General features: G+C 40.4%; 1 protein-coding gene across 9 annotated transcripts in view; it reads right to left on the minus strand.

Moving 5' to 3' along the window:
- The window catches only part of KIDINS220 (kinase D interacting substrate 220), a gene marked incomplete at both ends in the record, with an annotated part of 74,873 nt that overhangs the window by 7,578 nt on the left and 46,978 nt on the right, over window positions 1-20,317 (minus strand). For 2 of the 9 annotated variants that reach the window (XM_084234504.1, XM_084234503.1), the window contains 4 exons: window positions 8,713-8,769; window positions 9,501-9,614; window positions 10,440-10,666; window positions 11,708-11,886. In XM_084234504.1, the coding sequence (XP_084090630.1) occupies window positions 8,713-8,769; window positions 9,501-9,614; window positions 10,440-10,666; window positions 11,708-11,886 (577 nt within the window). Of the gene's footprint in view, window positions 1-2,971; window positions 3,005-4,458; window positions 4,495-8,712; window positions 8,770-9,500; window positions 9,615-10,439; window positions 10,667-11,707; window positions 11,887-20,317 lie in introns of all 9 variants that reach the window. The other 7 variants (XM_084234507.1, XM_084234506.1, XM_084234509.1 and 4 more) reach the window with 5 other exon arrangements.

The following is a 20,317-nucleotide window of genomic DNA, read 5'->3' on the forward strand; positions in this document are numbered from 1 at the left end:
CACCGCCAGCGCGGCCTGTCAGCTAGTGTCGAGCCTCGTCTGTGACACGGAAGGATCACACACCACTGAGCACATGCACACACATCTTTATACATACATTTATTCGTAAGTAGAGAGATTGCTAGTGAATGAGAGACGGATTAAATACAGCTGGGTACCAATTTTATGAGAGTCAGGGAGCCTTAGCAAATTTATAAGTATAAGACAAGCTCATAAAAATTTGGAAATTAATGACTTGGAATATACTGCACCAAACACTTTTAATTTAGCTTGCTTTTAATTAAATATAAATTTAAAATATGCCACCTATTATATGGTCTGAGGTTCAAGTGCTTCAAAAATACTAAGAGCAAAACACTGGGACTTTCACAGTTCAGTCTTCCGTCTCTATACACAGATGCTAGGTCCCGCCTAGAGGACAGCCGACATCCACAATGCTAATTATCCACTACCTACTTTGGAAATTTAAAATGCTTTTTGAGAATTTTTAATAATGACTTTTTTTTTTAACCTTTTCCTTCTTTTAAGACAGCTTTATTGAAATATTAACATGCTATACAACTCTTCAATTTAAAGCGCACAGTTCAGTGACTTTTAGTCTATTTACCTAGTTGTGAAACCATCACCACCACCAATCAGGACATTTTCATCTCTCTAGAAAGTCCCTGTAACCACCGGCAGTTACATTCCATCCCTCCAACACCCACTCCAGCCTCTGGCAACCATGAATCTCTTTTCTGTCTTAAATCTGCCTGTTCTGACGGCGTGCACCGGGAACCACGTGGCTGGCGACCTTGTGTGGCTGGCTTCTCTAGTTAGTACAAAGTTTGCGAGGCTTGGCCGTGGTTTAGCACCTATCAGTAGCTCATATATTTTAGTGTTGAGAAATATTTATCTTTTAAATGATCTTTAATCCTGTATTTCAAACATTGGTATTCCTCTACCTGTTTCTTTTCCTTGGATCCATTTATACTGGTTCACGTTTTCGTGGTTCAAAAATCACAAATGAACATCTGATCACCAAAATAATGATCATATGAACTTAAGCCCAAACTGATGTAAGTAATTGAATAAGTAAGCAAGTGAGGAAGAAGAGACAGCTTTCCCTTACAGGATTCCATTCAACAAGGCAGAAGAGGGAGGTAGAAAGGGGCCATGGGGCAAACACCGCAGTGACAGTGTTGTCCACAAGATGCCAGAGACACTAAAATTAATGGGCAAAAACAGGATATTGCAGAGTTCCGAAGTATCTCCCCCAAGATCATTATTCATCACAAAGGGAAAACTAAAGCTTTGCAGGGATGAAACCTGGCAGGAGCCCCGTTAGCCACGTGGGCGAGGCGAGGGTCACCAAGGGTGAGGCCAGGCCATGGCGGACCTCTGACAGGACGCCCTCGCAGGGCACAGCGTCGCTCCTGGGGTCCTCCAGTCAGAGCAAACCTCCTTCTAGTCAAGAGGAAACAGCAGACAACCCAGAGGCGCAGCCTGCAAAATACCTAACCAGTGTTCTCCAAGAGCCAGGGCCCGGGCGACAGGGAGATGGAGGAGTAAGTGGCTCAGGGAGCGCCCGGGGGAGGTTAAGGAGAATTTCCTTGAGATATGGCAGTGAGACACGACTGGATTTGAGGACCAGGGCAAGGGCATTTGTAGGAACACTGGTGATAGTCAGTGAAGTCTGGGGTTTAGTTAATAGTATTGTGCCAATCTGGATTCCTGCTCCTAAGAAATACACTGCAGTTACACACGGTGTTAACGCTGAGAGAATGCTATTTTTGTGCCTTTTCTTAAATCTAAAATTATTTTAAAGTAAAAAGTTGTCTTTTTTTTTAATCACAAAAGAACTCTATTTCTGATTGTGCTAAAAAGGGAAAGTATAACAGAATGGAAGCAATTACCCCTGTCAGCACTGGGGGCGCAGGGGGATGTACATTAGAGCACCTTATCGTCACAGAGGCTGAGGGCCCAGCATCAGAGACATGTTTATAAAGATACCACTCTCTTCCTTTCAAAACAAAACTCCACATAATTTATTTTCATGATCCTTTAAAACTGCTATATTTTATTAATTATTTTAAAATATATTTTCTGCCTCATGGGGATAATGCAGAAAGTATATATTATCTCTCAATGATTTTTGCAGCTTCATAAGACACATACACACACAGACGTAAGATCCCTGAATTCCAAAGCTATAGTCTGAGTTTTGATCATTTATAAACTGAGTTTTATCAAAATAAGGGGTACTTTTCAATAAATTAAAATGTCTCAATATGCTTCTTTGAATAAAGGAGAAATAGCAATTACCTGTCAGGTATTTTCTAAAATAATCACATATATCAAAGTTATTTTGAAACCAAATGAATTTTTAGAAATAAATCTCATAAAACAATGATTTTTGGATATAAACTCATAAAAGGAAGGAGAAAGTAAACAAATGTGGGAAGGAAAAAGCAGATTCAACAATTAAATTCTTAATGGAAAGCTAATATATTGTTTTGACGATACACAGAAGGATGCTACTTTAAAATCTACCACTATGCACTCTTACTTGAAATTTACCTGTTATAAGTCAAGAACAAATAATTTCAGCATACATCACAGTTTATAAAAAAAAAAAAAGTTCGCTCAAATATGGAAAACTAATACAGAAGATGTTAGTTTGTTTAAGCTGTTAAATATAAACTTTCAAACTGCACACAAATCAGAATTTTTCCAGGTAAAAGCTAACAAAACAGATTGATTACCAGATGAAACTATCATTTTCTACTGTAAGTAGACTACAACTACACTCTGACATTATCGTCTTCGGTAAATTAATTGAAGAAGCAGAAACGAGTGCCATGCAGAGGCTGGAAGCAGCTAGTAAAACAAAATGCAAACGAGCAGAGATTTATAAACAGCCCAGCATGAAGTTGCCAATGAGCGCATCTAAGAGTCTACTGAGAAAAGATCTCACTGAAAGGCTCTGTACCTGTCTCTGTCTGTTAAACCCAGTGTCACACGGCTTTAAGGAAGGAATAAAAGAGAATGAAGAACTTGACTTTGAAGTAAAACATCAAATACACATTCATCATAAACACAGGCCGCACTCCTTCCCAACACTTTGGACAAACCACCTCTCACAGACACAGCACAAGCACTTGCACAAATGTGCACACGCGCAGCGGTTACTTTCATTACAAGTGCTCTCAAAATGTATGTTTCTCCTATTAAAAGAATAATGCATGGGTCATACATTCAACAAGAAAGCCAGGTATCCAATTTGCTATGAAAAGTCGATATTCCTACTATACACGAGTTTCATTTCCAAAGAGTCTAATTAAAAAGTTATAACTAGAATTAACCAGTTTAATAATAAGATTTAAATACTTGCAATTTACACTTTGTAAGATAGTTTATGCTCAGTTATATCCTTTTCAAAGTTGGGGTTTGTTCCCTTGGGCATGTGGCCCATAGACGCCCTACATTGCCACTCAAAAAGAAAGGTCTTAAGAGTCTCACAGGTCAAGAAATCATAACAGTAACTAAAAAATGCCTGCATGCTTTGATTAAAGAACCTGTTTCAGTGATGTTGACTTTTTTTAAACTCTAATTCAAAGCAGACACCACCGTATATATTATTTTTGAATACCTATGTTGCTGGCAAATAGTTTTAAAAAGTTGAAATAATCTAAAGATGACTGACAATGACTCAAAGTTAATTTAGCACAATAATGGGGAGGGCTTTCCTGGCCTTGCTCAGCTGCGTTTCTTTAGCAGACGCAGTAGCTGGATGACTTGTGGGGACCTGGTTTTTTTTCTAGTTTACACCAGCCTTATTATAAATAGGGTTCTGTCAGAGTCTCTGCGTGCACACGCGTGTGTGTGTGTGTGTGTGTGTGTGTGGCGATTTAAAAAATATCAAATAAGGAGTGCTAATGAAAGTAGTTTACTACACCATACCCAAAACACAGAAGAAAGCTATTGTTCACCCAGTTAGAAAACAGAACTTACTCTACAAACTACATGAGAAGTAACAATTCGGTCAAAGTTGACAGGTGAGGCTCAACACTACATTTTAAGGGCACTCTTTGAAAAAAACACAAGGATGAAACAACTGCAGTGAATATGATTGTGTTCGTTTTTAGCTGTGCTCCAGGACTTCTCGGATATCGCTACTCCAATATCCTGTATCTGTGAAAACATCTCCGTTTAGTTGCAATTTATTAGTTGTTTAGGGAAAATATTCCCGAGTTGAAGTTTAACACAAATACTTTCAAGTTGGAAGTGAATACGATTTTTCAATGTATTCTTAAAAAACAGAAGCTAACACTTTCCTAAATTGAAGCAGAATTTTAAAAATGCACTTCCCAAATACTTCAGAAAGTGTGACTGACCCTTCTCAGACATGGCTGAGAGCAGACAGGGAGGACTGTCCTGAGCTGCCATCTGAGGACCCCGAAGCCCCCCACTCCTTACCCACAGCATCTTTAGCTTTCGCATCCACGCCTGCTCCTGAGCAATGAGAGAGGGTTTGATTGGGACACATATTTGTTTGAAAACAGCTTGTAAGTTCTAAACCAGTGGTGGAAATAAAAATGATCAATTGAACCCCATCTTTTTTTTTTTTTACCTTTTACTTAGTCATTCCACTGACTGGATCCAGGTTAATGAAAACCAAGGCCTTCACTTTTAATACCTTTATGAACTTAGCATTTCATCAGTCTCCCAGAGTAAAAGTAACAGCACCCTGGGAAACAGGACACTGTGCTGTCACTGCCTTTGCGATTCTGAAGTTCTTTACAACTCAACTTTGTGCTAATGAATCACCTTCCTGTCTTCACATGGAAGTATAAAAGCGATCTAAACAAAGCTGTTTGGAGGTTTCAAGTAACCCTGTGGCAAAGAAAGAATGGCTCAGTTGCACTGCAGATCCCCTTGGTAGGCCTCACAACTGTGGCTCGATGAGGGTGGGACCCCCAAGAGTTTTGCTCACTATCCCACTAGAACAGTGCCTGGTTGATACACAGCACAGCTTCTGGCCGACGAATAACCAATCATACAGGTACTCTGTGCCACATAATTCAAGGAAGGATAAAAGGGTAAAAAAAAATGTTACAACGCCCTGGCCTTTGAAGACATGCTCTTCAATGAAACACAGGTTAACACCATGAGCAGCACACCTTAAATAAAAACAGACCACGCTCCTCATAAGAGCAACTCTGGAAATACGGCAACAAAACACTCCCGAGGAGCCGGGGCTCAACACAGGCCTCCACGTGGTCCGTCCGGCAGCTCTGACTGCCTTACTGCTCACTGGGAACTGGACTGAGACAAAGTCAAGGCACCAGGTAAAATTTCCCTGGACAGTCCAAAATTTTAAAGTATTTGGAGCATTCAAGTAGCCTAGAAATCCTTCTAAATCCTAAGAAAACAAAACAGACTGACACCTTTTAGGCCACAGAAGAGCCAACAGTATACACGGATTCAGAATAGAATGTTCCACCCCTGGAACCTGTATAATGTTAAAAAACGTTACTTCAATAAAAAAGCTTTTTTTAAGGCTGAATTCATCTAAACTGACTGGATGCTACTCCCGCTACTGAGACAATGATTATTTAACATGAAAATGTTTTGGTTTCCGAGTCTTTAAAGCTCTATGGAATTTAGCCTTTGGGGTAGTAATAATTAGCATTAAGTACTTTTAGAATATTAACACTGAACAAACCTTAGGTCAGGCCCACAAAGTAGCTGAATATCAGAGAGGCTAAGGAACGTGTCCTAGAGGCAAAGAGCTAGTCGCCAGCCTCTATTTACTGGAAGTCAAACACCTGACTAAGCCATGCTCGGCTTCAGTGGGGTGAGGGGACCGTGCTGCATGGAGGGCTGGGCCCATGCCAAGTTCCTCCCTATGCTCCCTCCCCCAGCCTCAGGTTAGACTCACAGGCCGGGTCCCTCCGCTGCACTAAAGCATGGAGCTGGACTAGATTCCAATTACCCGTGTTCTCTAGGGACCCCCAAAGCCAGCAGGTCAGTCCAGCACCGGCACCAGAATCTGCTCTCACTGGGTTTTCTTAAATTGGAGTCTGATTAAGATTTCAATTCTAAAAACACGTGTCTCTGCTTTAACACATTAACACTAGTCCCCTTGCTGGTTCTAATGTTCTTGGGTCCAATGTTGATATCTTTCCCCTGTTTTACAAGGTTTGACATATATTTTCTCAAAATCCTAGATAAAAATGTTAGTACCCAGACTTGGATTTCGCATCTTTACGTGGTGAAACACTGGGACGGAGCTAACATTTATCTGGTAAGCCTTCAGTGACTTTCACGAGCTATAACCCTTATATGAGAAGGCCCAATTATTTTCATAAGGATCTGTTACATAAAAGATTTATCAGAAATTCCTTGTGGTGGGGGCCTCCCTGGTGGCGCAGCCATTGAGCGCAGGGTGCAAAGCTGTCCGCAGCCTCTGCAGCGCCGGTTCGATCCCTGGCCGCCAGCAAGGGTCCCACATGGCGCGCAGACCTCTCCTGCCGCCCGCTGCTCCCCTCAGCAGTGTATTTCGTCAGTCTGCCTGTTCTGCTCTCTGCTCTGGTTCTGGTGAATTCTCTCACCCTACCACCCTTCTGCGTACCCAGTGCTTGTATAAATAAATAAATAAATAAATCTTTAAAAAAGGAAAAAAAAAAAAAAGAAAGAAAGAAATTCCTTGTGGTAAAAAAAAGACAGGAGCACCATATTGGGAAGACTGCAGCAGGTGTGGCTAGCTGCTTATGACCTGACTTTTTGGTGGCTGCTTGTCGCTGCTCCTTTTTCTGTCTGTAATGGTAAGACAAAAGTGTTTATGTATCTCCTGAATTAGCTACCAGCAGCTCTAGTCATCAGGTGTTGCACAGAGGACAGCTGGACGAGTGGCAATGGACTCAATCTGCAGTCCTGTTACCCCAGGAATGTCGAGGGTTTTCTAGCACAGGATTGGAAAGTCATGAAGGGCTAAATACCTTTTATATTAACCCCCACGTTGATTCAGCTATAAAGGCCCCAGACAACGTGCCCATGTATTGATACTTCTTTGTATTTCCACCACTGCTTTTATGTCATTTTGAACTGTCTACTTTTTGCTAGTCTTCTACAAAATAATTTTTACATGCTATTGTCATTGTTAAATTCTTAAAAGCAAAGAAAGCTTGGTAAGCTTGGTAAGCTAGTATTCACTAAGATTGCCAAACTACCTTTTGATATTAAAAAAGCAGCAAATAGCCAGTTATTTTATTACACAAAGGTGGAGGCACTAGCAGGTGGAGAGTACCTTTTCTCTTGGTTATTCTCTACACATCTCAAGAATTGCATTATTTCCCCTTCCCCAAAAACTGGTCCCTGAAAGAAACTAGATATTTTCATGCCAAGCGTCTGTTCACATTGTAAACATGGGAACAGCTATTCTCAGCATGTCTGTGGAAGACCATTAACTGCTTCACTGTATCTGACTTTCATCAAGTTTGTTGATGAATCTTAACTCAGAGAATTGCACTACATGTGTGAATCTCTATTACAAGCTCTCTGACTAAACTAAGAGGTCTCCTTCCACACAGTGGCGATGGTCCATGAACGAAAGCATCCCCTAATATCAAAGACACTGGTTTCCAGTGCATTCCTGGATAACTGAAGTCACTTAAACACTTCAGCTGAAAAGTTAATGAGTTAAAAAGAATCATGGTTCCCTTCTTTTCTCTATTACTAACACTTACTCAAAGAAAGTTAAAGTTAAAATACTACTGCCTACCCATATACATGTTTTAACTTAAAAACTATCGATCAATTTAGGATGCAGATAATTTTAACCACACATTAATTTTAACTGCTATGCCACATTTCAGCATAGCATTAGATTAAATTGATGATGTTTATGTAACATTCTGTAAATAAATCAGCAGAAGTTAAATACAAATTAGAGCCTTAAATTTCCCATTGACTTAGTAAATGAAGATTTTAAAGTTCATCACAATAAATGTACTCTCCTGACTAAGTAGAAAGTTCTAACTAATATACAAAGTGATTTCTATATAAGTTCATTCTTTCAAAAAAAAAAAAAAAAAACACCCTACATTAAAGTGTTGTCAAAAGAAAAGTTCAAAATAATTCCCTTTATGTGCTGGACAGCTCTGCATTTATCTGGAAATTTTACTTTAATATTTATACAGATAAAGAAAAGTAGTATGGCACTTATACTAAGGCTTTATGAGCTGTAGACACCTAAGCTAAAAATGAATCACTAAAGATCCATTTTAGGTCTATGCCATCTAGCTCATAATGTCTTTTTGTAGTATCAAGGGTAATTCTGGATACTTTCAAAAATACACGAGTAGAACCAACCTCAGGCTTAAAAAAATAGTCAAATGTGAAAATAGAGCTCAATACTAAGAAATGAACACCATCAACTGAATATGCTCCTGATGGCTATTGGAAAAACTCCTCCTTATTGAACAATTTAAAAAAAAAAAATCCATTCCATGTCATTGAAAAAGGGGAAAAGCAGGAGGAAATAAAGAGTAAAGTTAAACATTAGCTTTTTGAGTAACCCATGAACTTAATCATTAGTACTCAGCTACTCAGACTAGTGGCCATCACACCACAGTGCAGTTAGTGGACGGCCGTCAGCACGTTAGACAGTGGTTACTGCCACATAGGGACGAGTGGCTGGCGTTCCACACCACAGGACTACTCCGTTACCCTCGAGGAGTCTGTGGGTGAAGGAAGCCCCTCAGCAGCATCCTCCTTGATAACCTCCTAACAACACAAAACAAGAGTGTAGGTGAAAGGTGAGGGGATGAACCAAGCTAGGATGATGAATGAACACGATGTAAAAATAACAAAACATGACACTGAAACCTGTATGTGATTAGGTTTTTCCTTCGGCGACTGATTTAAAATTTAGATGCCAGTTTAAGAGCTATAGATTTTACCTCCTGGCTTATAAAAATATATCAACAGGAATTTTTTTTTAATTGTTAAGTTTATCATCAGGAACACCTAAGATTTTAGGCACAAATGCATTTTTTTTGGTTTTGGATAAGACTCCATAGTATATTTGAATAACTTTCCTTATCCTATTTAATTTCTGCCATTAGATTAAAGTGTTCTGTCAATACATCCTTTAATTTTTCACAATAGGGCTAACATCTACACAGACGCCATATACTTATGTCCTTTAAAAAGAGTCAAAATTAGCAGATGTAAAGGTTTAGTTTTTAAAGCTTTGATAACAAACACTACATTACAAGCCAGCAACTCAGGTTGTAAACAACTGAGCACTTACTGAGATTGCTAGTCATTTTTCTTCCAAAGATATTTACCAGAAATGAAAACAACATACATCTTACGTTAGTAATAGCTTATATTTCTTAATATTATTTAAAAAATAAATTATGCTCTTTTACTAAGAAAGGAAATAACCAAACCACTAATGCTATCTATGATTTTATTGGATTAATACTTTAGTTACCCTTTTTTATACTTACTAGGCCATTGCTCTGATCTCTGGGCAAATTCGATTTTACTGATGGACGTGAGATGAGATGTTGGGAACTGCCAGGGTAATACCTTGGCGTGTAAAGGTATGGGGCAAAGAATGGCTATGGAAAAAACACGTAACAAAAGAAGGGGATAAACAATTACAGAAATCAAAGTGTAATGAGACTTATCAAATGAAACTAACCAATAAAATAACTCCAAAATTTTAATACAAGTGGGAAAAAAAAAAGAAAAGAAGGCTCACACATATTCCATATGACCTCAAAACCCAAACTTAACACATACTATTTAAATTTTCAGATTGTTATATTAATTAATTAATTTTGTTTGTTTGTTTTAAAGCAACAAAGTTGTTCATCTTAGTCTTACTTAAGGCTAATCTCAATAAGTAAACAACTATACAAGCCTGATGATGACTTGAAATGAACCTCTGGAAATGGGCTAGTGCTATTATTGACATCTGAGTCTTACGAGCAGTATATTCTATCATTATCTCACATTTAAAAGCTAGAACACATACAAAATACAGGTTCACTAAACTACTGTCAAAATTTAAGTGTATCCTTTTAAATGTCAATATAAATTCTGAGACAGGATGTAACAAATGGAACACTTGTTTATAAACAAGTACAGGAACAGATACAAAAACAGCTTGTATTTTAAACAAATACAAGCACAGACCCTGAAGTTCACTTTCTTATCAAGACAATAAAAACGAAAAGTATCTCTAATATTCTGATTCAAATGAGATCTAGAACTCACTAAAATAGAACATTCTTTTGATTAAAAAATCATATATTTAAAATTCAGTCATAACATTTGAAGTCCAAAGGACAGTTTCAAAACAATTAACAGAACCCATAAGAAATTTCAGATCCACCCCTTGAACAAACTGTTAAAATGAAGGATTCCAAGCACGTCCTTACCCTGTTATAGAACGGGTGCTGAGGTCCCGTCATGCCACTGTAGTAGCTGCTGTGGGGCTGTGGAGACACAACCCCCCCTGCAAAGGGCCCATTGAAGGAGGTAGAAGAGGAACACACAGAAGGAGGCTGGCTGTAGCCAGAAGGCGGCCTGGGAGGGGCATCGTGTAAAGGAAGTGGGGGATATGCGAGTCCTCCGATATTAATCTGGTCTCTCGCAGCACGAACATCTGAAAGATTAAATTATACCCCAGAAGACAAAAAATACACAGAGCATTAGCAATTAGTCCACTCACCCCCCCACCCCTCCTCCTTTAGTTCCCAGATAAGCATGATTTTACGCACTTGCCAGGGATTCCAAACGCAAGAAGTAGACAGGGAATTTCAGTATTTTGTATACATACTAGTGAGAAAAGACCAACTGCTCGGCTTTTTTTCACCAGTTGAAAAGTATTTGACATCAGGATTCTTCTCTCCAGAACTATAAAATTTTCTCTGACTTTTTAAGTTGTTTGTGCTATTCTAACGATTCCTGTGATTCATAGAGCATTACTGACTACTCATAACTCCCATTTGTCTCGTATTAATAAATACATTAGACTGCAGGTTTGCACACGATATGATCCATCCCCTGTGACCAGCAACAAACAATTCCCACAAAATACACCTTCAGCATCAACCTCATGAAGATTCTTAATGACAACAACAGACCACAGGAGTAGCGCAGGGCTCGCAATTCCTGGGAAACCGAGAGGCCAGTGCACAGGCCAGGCCCCCACCAAGGCCGGCGTGTCACCAGTGTGCACATGTGTTCAACTGATGCCTCAAGAACTTGAATTATCCCAAAGCCCAAGTGTTCTTCACAAATTGAAGTTAAAATTTTCGAAGCACTATAAAGCTTTTCTTACCCCGCTAGCTAGACATGCCTATTACAAACAAGACTGGTGGCTGAAAAATTACAACGGACTAACTGACATCTTAAAGTGGTGACTAGCTGCTAAAAGAAATCTAAAGTAAGGCTCAGGGTGTTTGGGTTTGGAAACATAATAAAGTTTCACAAGTAACATTTTCTTAACATTTCTAAGGGAATGTCAAGGCCCCTAAGCCTCCATTTCATTAATTCTCCTGTGTTGTGCTTGGTTCAGGATTTCTTGGTGTTTTTTAGTTTGTTTTTGTTTTTATCGTGCAGGAGACATTTATACAGCTAAGTTAGAAACAGGAAAATTTGGGGAGACTTCAGAAGAAAAATTAAATTCACCACTGAGACCTACCTGCAATAATTTCCCGCAGCTTGGGGTCGAGGTTTACAGTACATGGCAAAAAGGTCTTCACATCTCGAGTCACAAGAACAGGGGTTCTTGAAGACAGAAACACCTCAAAATTCCGTATATCTCCATCTATTTCAAGCAGCGGCTCAACATCTTTAGTTGTAGGAATGTTCTTTGATATTCTTCAAATAAGAAATAAATGAAAAAGGTCATTAATATCATTAGTAGAAAAACATTCTACCTGTAACATAAAATTTGTTATTTATAAAATAATACATTACACACCTTCCTCTCATTAAAAATTTTTAAAGAAAAAGCAGCAAAAAATCAGTATAGTTATAAAATTACCAAGGTAACAAGTAAAAGGTCAGAATTAGATTGCCTGAGGTCACAGGCAGGACTTGAGTCCTGATGCGTCACCCGATGATAACTTCTCATCAAAGGTCAGGTATTCTACACATGAGGATAGAGGGCCTCAGACAAGGCAAAAGCTTGCCTAATGTCACATGACTAGAAAAGAGAATCTGATTGCTCTAAAATCAATGTTTATAACACAACACACCATTCTTCTTGCCTTTGCAAAGGGAAAAAAAAGGAATAAATTTTTTAAAAGATTTATTTATTTGTTTGTTTGTTTATTTATGCAAGCACTGGGTACAGTCAGAAGCACGGGAGGGTGAGAGGATTCACCAGAGCCAGAGCAGGGAACAGAACAGGCAGACCGACGAAGTACACTGCTGATGGGAGCAGCGGGCACAGCAGCAGAGGTCTGCGCACCAGAAAAGGAATACTTTTTAAATAAATTACATAAACTAGAAAAAAAGCACCATTTTTCTTTTGTAAAAAAGGTCTTATTTTCCGTTATAAATTTCAATTCAATATTCTATTGTAAACACCTAGACATACCAAAAAATAAGAGGGGGAAAAACACATGATTTTATAGTCAGACACAATAATCGCTAATAGAATATGTCATTGAATTTTTTTTTTTTAATTTTTAGGTAGTTGAGTTTACAGATGCAAACAAAGCTTGAATATAAAAAGGAGTAATACTCATTCACTGAAAAACACTTAGGGCCTCCCCTGGTGGCGCAGTGGTTGAGCGCTGGGCTGCGAGGCTGCCCACACACACACACACACACACAAAAAAAAAACACTTAGTAAACACTTCTATGTTGAACTATATACTCCAAAAATGGCCAAATATTGACAATTCCAAACTACTCAAGTGCCAGGCAAAGTGCTGATCTGTGGTAGTAAGTAAAATGCATCAGAGAGAGGGAAGGAGGGAAAATCTGGAGAACTTAAAAGACAAGAGGTAAATGATAAACAAAAAATAAGCGAAATGTAAACTCGCAGATGAACGGATAACTCGTAATATGTCCGCATCAGGGAATACTACCTTTCAAAAAAAGGGCATCATTTATTTAAATATGCAATATGGATGAGACTCATAATACATTATGTTGTGTTAAAGAATAAAGCCAATAAGGAATACATAGTTGTATGTTTCCATTTATATAAAAATAGAAAATGTAAACCAATCTCCAGTGACAGAAAACTGAGAGGGGTTCCTATGAAGTTAGGTTGTGCGAGAAAAAGGAGACTGGTAAGGCTTCCCAAGGAATAGGAAGAAAATGCTGGAAGTGATAACTATGTCCGCTCTCCCGCCTGTGGTGATGATTTTGTGGGTATATATAAATATCAAAACTTGTAAAACTGTACAATTTAATACAGAAGTTTACTATAGGCCCCTTATACTTCATCAAGCTGTTTTTAAATTACTGTACATTTGGAGATATCTTTAAAACAGTGACTTCCCAATTAGTCAAGAATATTAGCTATAAAAATATACTGAGCACAGTTTCAGGAAAGCAGTAAAATTTTCATGCCCTTTAAAAAGTGGAAGGGTCTTACTCTAACTTTAGTCAGCTATGGCATTTCCTTGGGACTAGCACTTTACCGTTCAATGCTTGGCAAGTAGCCCAATATTAAAAGCCATCTAAGGGAAAACCCACAGAACAAAATTAGCAAACAAGAAAAGAATAGGGTGCTGGTGAGAAAATAAAGATAGTAATTTTGTCTTAATGAATTTCAGGAAGTCCCTTCCACAGCCTCATGCACACATGCGTGAAATGGAGGAAGGCCGCTGGAAGGAGATTACTTCTTAATAAATTAAAATGATATTTAAGCTGATTTTAAATATATTTCAAATGAAATAGAAAGCGGTTGCCCAGGGTCATCGGTATAAGTGGCTGAAATATCAGCGCTTAAACAGTTAAAAAGGTAGCTCGGCTAGCCTGGGAGTCAACATCAAACACTGAGAAGAGAAGCGAGAAATATTCAGATAAAACACACAGCTGACAAGTCACACGAAACAAATGAACTGAATTTTAATGCCGCTCTGCTTCACTCTGAGTGTGAACAGTGCTCCCAATCCAGTGAACAATACTGCTGTTCACAAGCCAACAGTCTACCGCTGGTTTCCAGATTGAAGTCTCTCTTCTAACCTTTTGAGCTCAATACATGAAACTCTTCTGCTGAAAGAGATATTTATGTAAATGATAATCTTTTGGCAGTGGGCCACCAAAATCATATGTGCCTTTATTTTTCGGATATTTTTCCAAATGTTAGTATTTAGAGAATTTAAGTAACTTCACTTTTCAATTAAGAGTGAGTTGAAATTTTCAGCATTATAAATCATGTGAATAAAAGTTGCCAGCAGTTAAATGGCCCACAGAAAGCATTATAAAACCTCAGGCATCAATGAGCTCCTAGTAAGTTTAAATGTAATTTCTTTCTGCGCCACCAATCCAGCAATACTTGTTAACGCCAGCATCAATGTAAGTTAAAAGCATTTTGATTACAAACGACAGTGGTTTATAGAAAGTCCGTATTAATTCCTTGGCAGAAATTACATAAGGCATTCATATCCCTTCCCTTCAAAATGAGGTTTTAAATTACATGGAAAAAAGTTCTATTTTAAATCAAAATATAAATAGGTTCTAGGGGTATAATTTATGATCGAGGCATTATTTGTCACACTTTATTTAAAAGCAGCTGCCTAATAATGTCATTATTTATTTAATCATGAGAGGTTAAAAATGAAGATAAATTTCATTTACAAACTTGAACAGCGGAAGCGCCTAGCTGCCTCAGAGTCTTATAGGCCCTGAAGTGACTTTAACTTGTGGCGGACTCTCACATATCCTGCCGGTCAGTGGCCGTTTACCATTGACTCACCCCACATGCGCGCACGGGGCAGCTGGGGCCGGCAGAGCACCCGGGAGAGGCCAGGGCACAGCAGGCCAAGGACTAGAACCAACAGACACAACGAATCCACTTTTAGGCCCATCCCATCTATGGAATGACAACCAAGAACCCCAAAATCTTAGTGAACGACAGCCCCCCCTTCAGCCTTACCCCTGTTAGTTCCACTCGCTCAGCCTCGGTATCTCAGCTCAGTTCCCATCAGGAAAGTCTGAGTTCAGACCAGACCCGACTCCTCTGTCACAAGCCCTCACAGCACACGCACCTGATGGCACCCCACAGTCACACTCAGAATTGGATGTGCCTCCGTGGAATGCCTGTCTCCTCTCTAGACAGTGAGCTCCGCGAGCGTCGAGCCCGGCACAGGACACGGGTGTGCCACGCTGTCTGGTAATATTTACAGGGTGAAAAACCTACACACAAAAAGTACCATTCCCAAAGCAGTCTCTTTTACGACAGTTTTCACTTTAATTTTCCTTTACACTACTGAAAAAGCCCCACTTCTTCCTCTTGCTTGTAGAAAACCAGCTGTCCCAGCACCATCTGTTGAAAAGACTATTCTTGTCCCAAGTGAATGGACCCATGAACACGGGGTATGTCTCCACTGGTCTGGGATTTGGCAGTGCTGTGGCATTTTCAGTGCACAAGTCTCTGACCCCACTGGTTACATGTATTCCTGGATTATTTCACTCGTTTGGAATCTGTAGTAAACAGAACGGCTGTCTTCATTTACTCTCAGATGGGTCACCACAGCTGGACAAGCACAACTGGTTTTTGTGTGTGGATCTGACCCCTGAATTTTACTGACTGCTTTGGCTCCCATACCTTTCCTGCGGGTTCCTTGGGATTTTCTGTGTAAGGAATCGCATCATTCGAGATGAGAGATAGCTTTACTTCTTCTTTTCCAATTTGGACCCCTAATTACACTGACTAGAACTTCTAGTATAATGTGGGATGGCAGTGGTAAAAGTGGGTGTCTTGGTCAGCTCAGGCCACCACAATACAACAAACGGGGCGGCCTACACAACATTTGCTTCTCACAGCTCTTGAGGCCTGAAAGGCTGAGATCAGGGCACCATGGTCCCGTTCTGATGAGAACGCTCTTCCTGTTTGCAGTTAGCGCTTAGGTCCTTCTTATGAGAACATTAATCCCATCAGAGAATTCTACCGTCATGACCTCACCTAAAACCACTTACAAATACCATCACAATGGGGCTATGGTTTGGGGAGGCCACGTGCATTCCGTACACATCCTCATCGAGTACACATCCTCATCGAGTTCCTGTCTTCGGGGAAGCCATGAACTTTCACCATGGAGAAAGATGCTAGCTTCCACGGTGAAGCACTGGTACATATTTAAATCGCTTCATGTTTTAAAAATCCAGAGCAGCGCTCACCTGTGCACAAACTGTGCAAGCGAGCACACTACTCTACCCCAGGTGCCTGGACCAAGAGAGTCACACCCAGGCAGAAAATCACAGCTCTGACTCACGACACGGCCTGGTCAGGACCCGGAAGGTGCACGCCCACATTTCCACTTAGATTACATGGATGATTCACCTGTGAAGCAAAATTCCCAATTAATCTTTCTAGGTTCTGGGTCAGGTTAGCTGAAAACATACTACCGCTGCAGAGCAAGTTTAAAAGATCGGTAACATTTGCATCCATAAGGATTTAGAATTTCTTGATATGATATTGTCAAAACTAAGCCTAGAGGCAGGAAGATGCCTGAGCAGCTGTGACAAGCACCCGCGTGTTCCGGCTCTAATATGACTCCAAGCAACTCATGTTTCTCACTAACTGAGTTTACCAGGGAATGTTATTTGAATCAACAAATTCCTTCTGCTCTGTTTATTCGCCTTCTGTATAAGATCTAATTTGCAAAAAGGTTTCCACAAGGAGGGGAAGGAAGAGTCTGAGAAACCGGGGACTACACTATGTCAGCTCCCTAGCCACTACAGTACCAGTGATCAGGTAACAGCAATTTAGGTGACAAAATTTCAACCAAGGGTAATGAGAGAAGATTCTAGAAAAGAGGTTAAGAGGGGCAAAAGGAGACTCAAGATGAGACTACCTCTATGATCCAAAATATTCTGGTGAAAATGAATGAGACTAGCCCTGGCTGTTTAAGGAATACCAGCTAACACAGCAAGCTGCTGCCAAGCACTAGGAGGTGTTGCCATCACTGCGGCCCTTAAGAAATCTTAACAAGTGTTACGTTAATCATGTATTGGAAGCGAATGTTCTGCAAAAGAACTCTGAGTAACAGCCACAGAGGATGGAGACTCTGAATGCAAAGGCCCCGGAACCTACTGCAGATTCTGAAGCCTTCACTGAATGCCTCCCAGTCAATGTTTACCAAGCTCAGAACCCAAGTTCCACAGTGGCTGGGCTGTTTAGTACCTTTAAGTCTTAGTACTAATTGGCAATTGAATAAATTTTTTTAAAGCCTCTTTTTTCACATCTACCCTTTTCCCAAGAGTTTATTTAAAAGAATTCTGGAGGTGGGGGGATGGAGTGAAGTCCTACGAACTTAATAAAAACTATACCATTTGATCACATAAAAGGAGTAATACTCATTCACTGAAAAACAGTTAGGGCCTCCCCGGTGGCACAGCGGTTGAGTGCTGGGTTGCGAAGCTGCCCGCAGCCTCTGCAGCGCCGGTTCGATCCCCGGCCACCGGAGGCGGGTCCCACATGGCGCGCAGACCTCTCCTGCCGCCCGCTGCTCCCCTCAGCAGTGTCCTTCGGTCCTTCTGCCTGCTCTGCTCCCCGCTCTGGCTCTGGTGAATTCTCTCACCCTCCCGCGCTTCTGACTGTGCCCAGTGCTTGTATAAATAAATATAAATAAATAAATGAAGTCTGGAGGCGGGGGGGGGGGGGGAGTGAAGTCCTACGAACTTAATAAAAACTATACCATTTGATCACATAACCATTCATTTGTCTATGATCACGCTTCTCCGTGCCTACAAATGTTCTGAGAAACCATTAAAAAATAGGAATGGAAAGTTGAAATTCAGAGTTTAAAATACTCATTAAATGCAGTTTCCCATGTTGTTCTGCCATAGAAAGGGGAAAGCAGGACAGGAGGCCTTTGATGTCACCACTTGGCGGCAAGCCTGGTAGTGATTCCAGTGAAACACCCCCCCCTGCTGGGCCCGCTGGGTACTGCTCACAGAGGCCACCTGCAGTGGCTTCACAGCAGCTCCTCACCTCGCAGCTCAGCCTTTCAGTAGACAGCCTTTTGGTTGTACAGTAACTACTGTTTATTCTCAAGTTTTGAAGACTCTTAACAGCAGTTTGGTTTTAATTTCTAAGATCACAAACTTCTGTTGAAAAAATAACTTCAGGAAAAAAATTGATCTCTATCTGAACTTAAAGGCATATTCACTTTGGAAGGCGAATTTGAACCCTTCAATAATCAGATTTTTAAAAAAAATATAAAGATACATAATATCCTTACTGTATTATAAACTGCAGACGTGCATAGGTCATGCAACCTTTGTTTTACACATTAAAACATATATTTAGAGAAATTTATTTTGCTATTTCTATTTTCAAATAGCTAAGTTACTATGTTTGAGTACTTTGTGTTGATGGAAACTTGTAACTTTGGAACGTTTAAAATTCTTTGTTCTACATTGGCATAAAATATTGAAAGCGGCATCAGAGGTTTAGAAGGGAAAATATTTTAAAAGTCAATTTTATTAAAAGCAAAAAAAAAAAAGCTACCTAGAAAAAAATTACCAAAAAACCCCAGCCATCTAGTACACATGAAGTGGTATAAAAACTTAAGCAACCTAAGTATGCCCAATGTCATGACATTTCTTAAGCTTTTGAAGCAAAACCACTGCAGTTACTAGAAACAATTACAACTGAATAAAGTTCTGAATAAAGAACTGAATGAACACAATTCAGTTGTGCGCATGGGTGGGGGCACGAAGCCGCCTCCAAGCCACAGCATCCCTGAAAGACATGTAAGAAACCTCAGAAATGCAAATGGACTCAAAGTCACGGGGAAATGCCTCTGAAAATGTTGCTTTGATTTTTAGTATCACCTGACCAAAGGCAGAAACTGCTGGAATATGTAATCGTCAGCCAATCTCTGTGTACTGAGAACTTACTATGGCCTGACCGGGACAGAATGGTAGGGCAACATTTTACCCACATTTGGAACCAATGAACAAGCATCTGTTGGCCAGTGTCCTTTTCAAGATAAATTCAGCTTCTCGCCACCTTCCCTTCAGCCATGCCTCCCTCAGCCCAGATGACATCACCACATTTCTGTATTCCTTCAGAAACGCCCACTAAGGCATTCTCTATGCCAAGAAGGTCCACAAGCAAGTAGTTCAGCAAGGCCTAAGGAAGTCACAGTTCATGGAGTTCAGGCTAGTTCAGGAAACAAATATTAAAGACACAGCACAGCAAATGTTTAAAAAACAGCGACCACGGTAAGTGCTATGAGGCACATACCAGTATGCAATGAATGCATCCAAAAAGACTTCAGAAAATAGGGTGATGCTTGGTTACAAAAGCCTTCCTGAGGTAATGGCACTGCGATCAGACCAAAAGAATGTGGTAGGAGGGCGTGGGATGAGCAGAGAGAAGTGCAGGCAGAAAGGTGAAAGGGAGAAGGGACAGCGTGAGGAGGAGCTGGAGGGCCAGGCCAAGATGGAAACTCCAGCGTAAACCTGATTTCTACTTATGGAATTTTGCCCAATTATTTCTCTTTATCGTTAGAGTCAATCCGATGCACAACCACCGTCATTTCCATTTCACACATCCCAGAAATCAAACTCACTGCCGGTCCACACACAGCTGGCCAATCTGTCCACCCCTATCCAGCCAGCGCCGGGCAGACCCCTTCCACTCGCTGCCAGCCGGGGATGTACCTGCTGGTTGGGGGCAGGAAAGTCATGCAGTTGGCCAAGCCCAAGGAATGAAAGCTAATCATTTTCAATTTTAAATGATCCAAAAAGTGGACTTATAAATTCATCCTTTTCGCAGAAGACAGAGAATGATCTTCAGAAACAAAACCCACAACAGGAGAGACACGTGGGGACATGAGTTTTTGTAATTTCTCGCACACTTAGAGTCCCATCGGGCTTTGAAAGTGCACAGCGAAGACAGGGCAAGTCATTTCTTCTCCCTGCACTTCTCATTTACCTGACTTTCCCCACTCAGGTTCATCCCTATGCCCTTCCCAGCTCTGGAGGCTCAAAACATGCTCTGGCCAGTCGACAGGGCCCCCAAACTCTGGCTGAGACACTGGGGAGTACTTGAGCGCAGGGCCTATGGGGAGCCCCTGGGCCTCCACGAGCCGTCCGGGACCTGGTCTCCGAA

The sequence above is a fragment of the Talpa europaea genome, assembly GCF_964194135.1.
Source record: "Talpa europaea genome assembly, chromosome: 6".
Taxonomy (NCBI): Eukaryota; Metazoa; Chordata; class Mammalia; order Eulipotyphla; family Talpidae; genus Talpa; species Talpa europaea.